Here is an 11,697-nt window from a genome sequence, read left to right as displayed (position 1 = left end):
GGCAGAATCCCTTTCTGCCACGCCAAGTGACGCTGGCTCTGCTACCCCTGAAACATCAGCTGCATCTACAAAAGAAGCCCAGAATGCATCAAAGAAGAAGAAGAGTCTTGGAAGCTTTTTCAAGAAACCAGCTGCTGAGCTGACCTGTCTTTCTGACAAAGAGAAAATCGAGGCTGAATTAAACAACTACTTGCCTGGTCCAGTAGCAGATGGTGAGAGCAATTCCCTCACATGATGGAAGGTACACGAGGTGAATTTCTCCAACATTTGTCGATTAGCAAAATAGTACTTCTGCATCCCCGCCAACGGGTACACCCTCAGAGAGGGTATTCAGTGCTGGTGGAAATGTAGTAACATGCCAAAGGTCTCTTCTGAAACCAGCTACAGTGAATATGTTAGTCTTCTTGACCAAAAATCTTAAGGTGTGAGCCCTGTTCTCTTTTTGAAAGCTACTTCTTCCTGAATCACATGCTTTATTAGTATATGCTATAACCTGCATTTTCATGTCAGCCTAATTTCCACATTTTGTTTACAATTTAAGAGTATATCAGTGTTTGCATTTTAACTGAACTTTTATTTAAATTTCATGTGTTCATTTGTTTAACACAATTAAACATTTAAATGCATATTGGGTACAATCACACCTGGGAGGAGAGACCGGCCAACATGATGTTGTGAATTTGAAGAAATGTTTGGCGTTTCTGGCAGTCTCAGACAGAATGGGGACATTACTGAAGAATAATGGGGTGAAGGAGAAACTGCTGATGTAGATCATTGAACTGGTGGCTCGCAATATGTGTCGAATGACGAAATTTCATCAAGTGAACCCATTAATCGCCCATTAAATTTGCAGGTGGATCCATAGCTACCCATATACTATTCAAGCTACAGTAAGTGAGCATGTACATTTTACTCCCTGGATTGCCGAGTGAAACAAACTTCATTGCTTTTGTAAAAAAAGTTTTAAAAAATTTGTGATACTTTCAATAACTAAAAAAACCCCTTTTATTTCTTGGTCACAATTGTAACTGGTGGGACAGTGAAAATAGGTCGGTAAGAAATTATCAGTTGCAGTTATAGTAACATATTTTTTCCCCTAGCATATGAGTAAAAAAAAGGACATACAAATGAGGAACATCACAAACAATTTATCATAAGAGCTAACAATGTTCGTTCAGTGTTCTGACGATGAAAAATGTTAAGCTGCATTTGGAATAGTCAATGATTTCTGTCATTGTAAAATAATGACACAAAGCATTCTTTTATTATATTTATGCATAGTTTTTAATTTCACTATGTCATTCACAATGCTTCATGGGATTGCGGTTCATTCCATTAAAGATTAAGTACACAAACTTAATCCATTGTGTTATTTCATACAGAAGCTTTACTGGCGTTAATATTATTTTAAAATGTGCAACAATTTTTTTAGAATTAGCAAGTGTTTCGCAACTTTTGACAGCTAGTGTACTTAAAAAACTTTATTTAACTTTACCTTTATTAATGTTTACACAAAAGTGTGTGTAAAAAACAACAACTTAAATTTTAATTAAATAAATGAATGAAATCCTTCACTACTTCAGAATGCAACAGACGGATTCCGGAAGTAGAAATCACGGAGCTATATTGTTTCTACATTTAGTTTAATTTATTGATTTATAAAGCACATGTAAAAAATAGATGTTGAAACCAAAGTGCTGTACAAGGATTATAAAACAGAATTAAAACAAATTAAAAGAGTAAACAAAAACCAAAAAAAAGACCAATGAAAAATGTAAACCCTCAATTAAAACAAAGAATAAAGCAAAACAAAGTCTTTAAAGAGTATTTAACACAGAAATGGAAGGGGAAGATTTAATGTGGAGAGGAAGACTATTCCAAAGCCTAGGAGCAGCCACTGAGAAAGCCCGGTCACCTTTAGCCTTAAAACGTGACCGAGGAACTGAGAGTAGTAATTGACTGGATGATCGAAGGTGTCTTGAAGCAGTGTATAGCATGAGAAGATCACAAATATACTGTGGAGCAAGTCCATGCAGAGCTTTAAAAACAAAAAGCTAAATTTTAAAATCAACACGGAACTTGACCAGTAAAAAATGAAGAGAGTGAGCACATGTGTGATGTGCGTACGTTTTTTAGTGCCAGTCAATAGTCTGTCTGCCACATTTTGTGCCAATTGCAAACGATCAACAGTTGTTCTAGGGAAACCAATATAGAGTGAATTACAATAGTCCAACCGAGATGCTATAAATGCAAGAATAACAGTTTGAGGTCCTTCTTGGAGAGATTTGGTTTTATTGTGATAAAAATATAGACATAAGGGAAGAATATGAACCCACAACCTCTGGCATAGTAATCATATCCTGTACTATTAGACCACACTCACCAGTAATTAAATTGGCATATTTGGTTTATTTCATGGCTTTGTTTAGCTATTATTTGATTATAAAGAATGAACAAGTATTTGAAAATGTTAACTGTTTTTTTTTTTACTTTAAAAAATGGTTTAACTTGATCTTCATTAAATAATAGGAACACCAGTACCCTGGCTCATTCATGTAATTATCTAATTCACCAATCATGTGGCAGCAGAGCAATGCATAAAATCATGCAGGTGCAGGTCGTGAGCTTTAACAATAGTACAGGTTCACCAAAACTGGATAGCTGAAGATCTCTTAGCTGAAGATATCTGCAGTTTAGGTGAGTCTGTGCCCACTGTAGCCTCAGATTCCTATTCTTGGCTTACAGGAGTGGAACGTGATATAGTTTTTTGCTGTTGTAGCTCATCCACTGCAAGGTTTAATGTTTTGTGCATCCTGGTATGCCTTGCTGCTCAGCATGGTTGTAAAGAGTGGTTTTTTGTGTTACTGTAGCTTTTCTGTCAGCTTCAACCAGTCTGGCCATTCTCCTCTGACCTCTCTCACCAACAATGCATTTCCATCCACAGAACTGATCCTCACTGGGTGTCCTTTTGTTTTGTTTTTTGCACTATTCTGTGTAAATGCTAAAGACTTTTGTGCATGAAAATTCAAGGAGCGCAACAGATTCTTAAACACTCAAACTACCCCATCTGGCAACAACAATCATGCCATGGTCATTGTACACTCTACACGGTAAAAAATACAAGCATTTTTAATGTGCTTTGGTAACTTATGACAGCATTTTTGGTTATTTGGTACACACATTTTCATTGAAGAAATCTCTAAAGTAAAAATTATATTAAGATGTTTGCCTAAGCAACATTCTATCATTCATTTCTTACAGCAATAACATCATTCATAATTTAGAAAACACCACTAAAAGGTAAGTAACATTATAATTCATTTCTTACAATAGAAGCATAACACAGGATAAAACAAAACATCACCATCAACTCATCATGATCATCAAATCATATGGATACAGTAAATTAAGAAAATATCTCTGCACATGATTTTTTTTGAGAAATCCCTGTTTCTCACTGCCTCCTTGCATCTCTGCCTGTTTCCTTCATTTATTTTGTAATAAATGTATCATATTTAGATTAGATTAATGTACTTCAACGGAAAACATTTTTAACACCAAATTATTGCCTGACAATGATTAAATTATAAACAGCTAATCAGCTTAACGCACCCCCTTATATGAGGTCACATGAGTTATTTAATTTCTATCAAGCAAACATATTCCTCTGTAAGGGACAAACATAAGCTTTGGCTGTCACCGGATGAAGTACTGTACTATATCTGAATTCACCCTTATTATACACAAGAATATTAAAAAAGATACAATATCTAAACTATATGAACTAAAATGAGGTAAACAAACAGAATATGACAAATAATAAATGCATTTATGTATTAATCAATCTATGGATATATGGATATATATATATATGAATGAATGAATGAAGCATTAACCGGATTCCAAAGTTTTTAGCTACTCACCTGAAGAACAGTTTTGGCTGTGACAGAGGACACGATGGTGGTGCATATGGGTTCACTGTCCACGCTCCTCTGGCCCATGGTAAAGAGCATCGGTGTGGCGAGCAGAAAGGAAGTGGCCCACATGGCACTGATCAGCTTCTTGGTGCGGCTGCGCGACATCACGCTTTTCGCCTTAAATGGGTGGCAGATGGCCATGTAGCGCTCGACGCTCAGGCTCGCCACATTGAAAGCCGTGGCATACGAGCACCCGTCGCGCAGGAAGTAGTATCCCTTGCACACGGCAGCGCCAAAAGCCCACGGGTGGTGCACCCAGATGAAGTTATAGAGCTCCACGGGCATGCTGAACAGGAGGATGAGTAGATCAGACACGGCCAGGCTCGCCAGGTGGTAGTGCACGGTGCTCTGCAGGTTCTGAAGAGACTTCTTTGTCAACAGGGTATATAGAGTTATAGAGTTCCCGAGGCAGCCGATAGCGAACAGGACCACGTAAATGACGGTGACGAGCAATTTAGAGTAAATGTCTGTGTTCACGTCCAAGTCCTCCTGAGGAGCGGAATCCGTCTCGTTATGACGAAGCGGCGCCGAATTGTTCGCGTGCGCCACAAGTTGTTCCGTCAAGACGCGCAATTTTAGGGAGTCTAGCTCTATTAGTGTGCCGTTTAGATCCATACTTTTCACACGCGTTTTGTCACTTTTACAGGAATTTCACAGAAAATGCAGTTATTATGCTTTATCTGACTGGATATGATTCTAAAAGGGTAACTGGAGATTTCGCTCTGCGCGCCACCTTTATATGTGTGAGCGCACTGAACTTGGTGCGCATTTATATCCCGCGCGGATGGAGGCGGGTGACTTACTAGACGTTGAGTGGTGACGCATATTGATTGACGTAGATCTTTCTTTTCTTTTCTTTCTTTTTTTAATACCTCAACGTTTTATCCCATATCGCCAAGGGCGCCGCTAGGCTTTCTGGGTCCCCTGGCTAATTTGTACTCCGGGCCCCAACCCCCCACCAAATATCTTTTCTTATTGCCATGTCTAAAAACAATAATTATCAATAAGCATAACTATTGCATATTCAATAAGAGACTATAAAGAACTACATTAACAGTTCATTGAATTAACTGAAGCTGTGCATGTATACATAGGTTCTATACAAATAACTATATACACAGTACAAGTAATTAACACCATTGTACTCTCGCTTTCTCTCATACACAGACACCATGGAAACTCTGTCTGGATGTTGTCGACTTAATATTTAAGTTGTCGACTTAATATTTTATTTGACTTAATACTTAATTTCTTATTCCCCAAGTACCAAGAACAATGAACTTTACTATTATTATTATTATTATTATTATTATTATTATTATTCATTGAGTGAATAATAAGTTTCACACACCAGCAGCTCTGGAAAGAAATGTGGACATTAGCTAAAACAGTGACTGGATCATTGAATCAGTGAGTTGAACTTGAGAATCAAATCGGTTCTATTCATGAATGAATCATTCAGACTGGTTTTATCAACGGGATTTTCCAATTCATTGAAATTAACCGACTCAAACAAACGATTCAATCACGAATCGGACATCATTACAACACTAATCTCATAAACTCACTCGGGACAATTAAAGCAGATTTATATGATTACATTAAATTTCGATTGATTCCTCACAGAAAGTTATTCAAAAGGCTTCGAAAAGCTTGAATATATACACAACACTGGACTAGTTTTATTGTCGCTTGATTTTAAAGCTCAATGCTCCATTACTATTGCTCGATTGCGTGCAAAAAAAATACATTCTTGGAAATATTGTGTTCCAACTTCCAAGGATAAACATTGGAGTGAGTAACTGATAGAATTTCTATTTTATGCCATCTACCTTATGTAACGACTCACACATGTGAAGTGCCGCGTTTCCGTATAATCCTTTTAAGGGGACACACACACGCACTACCTGCGTGAAGTTGGCCCCCCACCCAACGCAAAACGGCAAAATTGTCTCAATCGTTTGTGCCTCGTTTGTGCTGGTTTGTGCCATAAAAACTGTCCTTTGTGCTGCTTCGGTTCTGGAAATATTAAAAGAATATTTATAGGTCATCCTGGGGTCACTCAGCCCCCCACACACGCTCCAAATTCACTCCAAATAGTCTCAATCGTTTGTGCTTCGTTTGTGCTGGTTTGTGCCGATAAAAGTTTCGTTTGTGCTGCTTCCGTTTTTAAAATATTAGATATTGAATTATGGTGCGGTGACGTCACCAGCCCTCCACATGCTCCAAGTTTACTCCAAATAGGCTCGTTTGTTTGTGCTTCGTTTGCGCTGATTTGTGCCGATAAACGCTTCGTTTGTGCTGCTTCGGATTTGGAGATATTAAAAGAATATTTATTGGTCATTCAGGGGTCACTCAGCCCCCCCACATGCTCCAAATTCACCCCAAATAGTCTCAATCGTTCGTGCTTCGTTTGTGCTCGTTTGTGCTGCTTTTTTAAAATATTGGACATTTAATTATGGTGCGGTGACGTTGGCCCAGTCTGAGGGCATTCATTATAGCGTGCTTCTTAATAGATTTTTGTGCAAAGCGGCCATTTAAATAACAAAATCATACAGGACAGTATGGGGTTCTGTTGGGCCCCCTGACCAGGGCCCTTAGAATCGTCCTAAGCACCCCCCTTTGGCGCCCCTACATATCTCTGCCGGGCTATACATATGTACGTACTGTGCACCTACTGTTTGTTTGTTTGTTTGTCTGTTTTTTTTTATTCATCTTTAACAACGCTTATTAAATACGTTAAACGTTGGACAAAATCTTAAATAATAATCGGAAATAATGTAATATACAAAAACAAAGTAATTTTTTAACAAATAAAATATAGGGTAGTTTTCATTCATGTGAAAAAGAAACTGGGAAACCGAGAGGCTTCTTTTAAAGGCTTCTTTAAAACACACACACACACACACACACACACACACACACACACACACTGCTACATAGTCTTGAGTTAAATCACAGCTATAGTTATTGTTATTACATAGCCTCAATTCAATATATCCAATTCAGATGAAAGACTTGTCTCTTGTGTAATGCACATGTATATCTGCAGTTTCTCTTAACTTGTTTCTTGTGTCGCTTGAATATAGTTTAAAAACTGTGATACAGAGTCTTCTAGCGGACAGTTAATTTATAGGCATTATAAATTAATGGTAATATTAAATTAAATTAAAGCTGTATTTTTAAGTGTACATTTATTGAACACTGCAGTACTGAGGACACAACACATGATGAGTTATTGAATCTTTTCTGGCAGGAGGACACAGATTGCAGCCTTGAACAGAAAAATACCTGAACTGTTTACTGATTACATAAAATATGTGTTATTATGTGCAGTAGTGATGAATAGACTAACCTGAAGTTAAAATGGGTATCTGTCAGGAGAGCGAGAGAAAGAAAGAATCAAGATGTGTAAGCACATTTGTAGGAGACAAGCATCCTCTAACATTCTTTACATAAAAGTAAATGTGTGCTTACAGGTTATTTCTTAAAGGTAAAATCCACCAAGAACAAGGTGAATATTAATCTTTGTAATTAACATGTGATTTTGTTGACTTGTTTAGTCTAAACTTGTTTCAAGGACATGTTGGTCTATTTTCTTAAATTTGGGTTAATGGTCTTCTACATTACCCCAGTGTCATTTGACTACCTGCTGATAGTTGTGCTAGTGGGATGCAGACCTTGCTTCACCTCTATCTAAAGATGCAGCAGTCAAACAGATAAAGCTCCAAAGCTTCAACTTTCATGCTAATATTGCCATCAACTTAACCGTATCTGCCATCGCATAGATTGCTATCTAGCCAAGCGGAGTCTATGCTGCAAACTATAGCTATTATAGTTTGACAGCGTTGCAGTCTGTAAATTTGAGTTCAGCATTTGCTGTTTCCACAGTTTCTACATTGGATTTCTCATAAATATGACATTGGAGGGTTGGTTCACACCCCAACCCTTTCTCACATTATAACATACAAAGGCTAATGACCCTCATTAAAAAAGACAATCCAGTGCAGAAAAAAGCAATGGGCTCTTAATGGCAATGGCACATCACAGCCAAAGCTGCTTGTACAAATCCAACACCCTAAGGCTTGGATATAGCCAGTTGCCAGATCAGTGGAGAGGCCTTTAATGTGTCTTGTTCTGCAATAATATTTAATTTTCCCTCTTGTGCCAGCCTTTAATGTATGCAGTCTTTTCCAATATGTGGAAAGGCATATAGATATGATATTGGTTGCTATGATCCAACTTTCTCTCCCTGCCTGTTTTTTGTGCATATAAGACATCAGTGCTTACATAAAAAAGAAAGGCACAGAAGATGGTTGAGTTGATTAATAGAAAAAGACATAAATTGCATACATTCTCAAACATCCCTCTTAATGAAAGACTGCTCTGCTTCCCCCGTGGCTGAAATGCCTGATGAATAGGATTTATTTTACATAAATGGAGGCAAGCCTCAAGAGGCTCCCCACAACCCTGTGTAGGATACGTGGTATAGAAAATTAATGCAATGAAGCTGGATACACTTAACTTTCTAGTTTCTGTTGAATTAATGATTGCAACACACACACACACACACACACACACACACACACATACACACACACACACACACACACACACCATAGTAGGACATTGTGTTTTATTTACTTTCACTTAATAGGTCTAATGTCAGACAAACACTATTATTGAATTCTCTACAGAAAGGTCCAGCTTTTTTCTGTGGCTCATTTAATAGTGACCATTCAATAGACTGTAACAGATAAGAAACTGAGAACAGATTATATAATAAACCTTTATTCTATTGTATTATTTTCTTTGAACAGAGGAATCTATTATCTTCAGTAATAATGATGCAATTTATCTATGTTTTACATGTTAGATTGGATTAAATGCTGCACATATGCAGTCCTAGTACAGTGTTAAACCAGTGTGATTATAGGCTTGGATATAAATGACTTGAAAGTTAATTTATTCACTGTACACCCAGCAGTGAATCTCGAGTGATATTTCATATATTATAAGGCCAAGAACCTTGCTCTTGTACTTGTTGATGTAAATCTTCATCACCAAAAAGGCGAAGATTGGCAACACTGCTGCTGCTACAGTCATAAGTGGGAAGTCTCATTATGGATTATTTACTAGAGCACAGTATTTTTCATCAAATACCATGTCATAAAAGGTTATAAATGAACTAATTCACCTGTGCTCTATTTTCCTCTTATTGTGAAAGCTAACTCTCCCTCCCAGACACATCAGCAGCAAACTCTCTCTGCTCTTTGGCTCTCTTTGTCTGGTTACCTTCAAAATGGCACAATATTTCCTCTCCCCTCAAAAGCTGCATGAATAATTAAGCAAAGATATGTTTGGCTGTTGAGAGCCACTTCCCTTTACAAGTTAAATTGGTCAATTCTCAGCGTCATGTCATTATTATGCTCACGTTGTAGGCTTTGGAATATAAAGAATATTTTATACAGACAATAAAAAAAAATACTTTGAGTTCAGAGTTCTATTGTAGTACCTGCTCTGAGCGATGCCTGCTTTCTGACTAGTATGCTAAATCACTAGTTAAGTATCTAGTCTAGCTTGTATACAAGTCTTGCTTGTATTGTCTCATTTTTAAGTTGCTTTGGATAAAAGCGTCTGCTAAATGAATAAATGTAAATGTAATCTAGCTAGTTTACCTAGTGTATTGACATTATAACCACTGATATGTAGAGATTAGCTGACAAGCACAATTTGTATTTTATTTCTTATGTCTATATTTATATATAGCTTTATTCTCAATTATTGTCAGACTACAGTGACTTCTGGGTGAGCTTATACTACAACACCAAAAGTTACATAACCGAGGGAATGAGAGGAACAAAAAAAGTCAGAGTAAAAAAATGCCTTCAAAGATTCTAGCTTTGATAATGTGTATTAAAAACTGTTATTACTATCAAGGTGTGATTCATGAAACATGAAATTAAGATGACTTTTAAGGGACTTTTTTTTCACTGCATCTTACGTCAGTCCACAAGCACAGTAATGCTGTTTTCCCTTTTGTTGCTGCATGATGTAGCCCACTTGCTCAGACACAGTGCACCTGAATAAATGTCAATAGTTGAGAAAAGACACTGGGGCCAGGCTCCCTTAAACATTTATAGAAACCTGATTTTATAGACAAAAAGAAATTCAAATCTGTGCCTAGAGTAGACAGCATACTAGTCAGACTTTCCTGATGGTCCACCATACCATTCCTTCCATCTCCAGTGTTTTAGGCAATCAAATTAATAATAAGTAAATTACATCATTATTAAAAGAAAAAAAAACATGCCTTGAGCCTTATGTCAATAAGATATTTGGTGAGACGGCACGCCATTTTTGGCAATGATTAAATGCACGAATGGATTCTCTGATCCTTAGATACTGTAGGCATGGTCAAACCAAAGTCTACTTAGCCTGCAATTTTCCAGATTCGTCCACCTCTACTAAAGCTTTGCAGAATATTTGTACTCTACAGATCACACCAGCCCTGACAGATTGACTTCAGATCGACTTCATATGCATGAATGCAGGCTAGTTAGTTCATGAATTGCACATCACATAACTGTATTGCCTACAGTTGCAATGCCTTCTGCCTTCTCATTTGTTTTGTTACTATGGTTATATCCTCTGTCTCATACATTGTGTTCCTGTTCATCCATCCATTTTCCTTTTTTCTTTTTCATCCATATTCAATTATTAGGCCATAATGGCTACCACCACACCACTATTAATCAGTGGCAAACAGTATTGCTTTGTATTCATTTACTGCTGTGCCTCTTGAGCATTTCTCTCCCCCCCTTCTCTCTCTCTCTCTCTCTCTCTCTCTCATAATTTGTGCCTCCACAAATTTGTATTTCATAATTTGTGTCTCCCCCACATCCTGACCCTCTTTAACCCTCCATTGAATGGGAGACAGTGCAGAGGAGTGTGCAACAGTAGAAACTGAAATTGAATGAAAAACAGATGAAAGAAAACAAAAGATGAGCAATGTTGGATTGCTCAGTCAGGCACATATTTGCATAGATGTGACAAAATAATTTAGCGGTTGTTACAAAACAATGTGAAAGTAGAACTGGAGAATTCTACTTTATAAGAGCTTTCTCTTATAGAGCCCCACAGTTATGGAACAATCTTCTAATTACTGTTCGGGACTCAGACAGTCTCAGTGTTTAAATCTAGGTTTAAAACGTATTTGTTTACTCAAGCCTACCCTGACTAGACTTTCTGTTATGCTAAACACAGCCTTAATAATCTTTTCTCTCCCTCTCTCCTTCTGTCGAGCCACACACGATTTTATGAAGATACCACAGCTCTGACCTGCCTGATCCGTTTTGGATGTCCTACCTCTGGATGGAGCGCTGATCTACTCCAATTCCAGATTGCTGGGACTACGGCTGCTTCTAAGGCCAAACAGACTTCATATAAATCCATAATGAACTTTTTCACACTATCTGTTGTTACCCAGATGAGGATGGGTTCCCTTCTGAGTCTGGTTCCTATCAAGGTTTCTTCCTCTTAACATCTTAGGGAGTTTTTCCTTGCCACCGTCGCCACTCAGTGGCTTGCTCAGTTGGGATAAATTCGCACCTTTAATATCTATATACCGTGTTGATATTTCTGTAAAGCTGCTTTGAGAAAGCTGCTTAGTAAGGCATTACAATAATCTAGTCTAGAGGTGACGAAAGCATGAACTAAA

The 11,697-nt window shown here is 37.5% G+C and overlaps 1 protein-coding gene across 1 annotated transcript in view; it reads right to left on the bottom strand.

Annotated features, from left to right (window-relative positions):
• The window catches only part of ntsr1 (neurotensin receptor 1 (high affinity)), a 32,258-nt gene extending 27,643 nt beyond the window's left edge, over window positions 1–4,615 (bottom strand). Inside the window, exon 1 of the mRNA XM_053644341.1 lies at window positions 3,924–4,615. Coding sequence (XP_053500316.1) covers window positions 3,924–4,592 — 669 coding nt within the window. The 5' untranslated portion in view covers window positions 4,593–4,615. The remainder of the gene's footprint in view (window positions 1–3,923) is intronic.
• Window positions 4,616–11,697: the final 7,082 nt, after the last annotated feature.

Source organism: Ictalurus furcatus, chromosome 15, assembly GCF_023375685.1.
Source record: "Ictalurus furcatus strain D&B chromosome 15, Billie_1.0, whole genome shotgun sequence".
In the NCBI taxonomy this organism is placed as follows: domain Eukaryota; kingdom Metazoa; phylum Chordata; class Actinopteri; order Siluriformes; family Ictaluridae; genus Ictalurus; species Ictalurus furcatus.
This window is presented reverse-complemented; position numbering and strand designations above follow the sequence as displayed.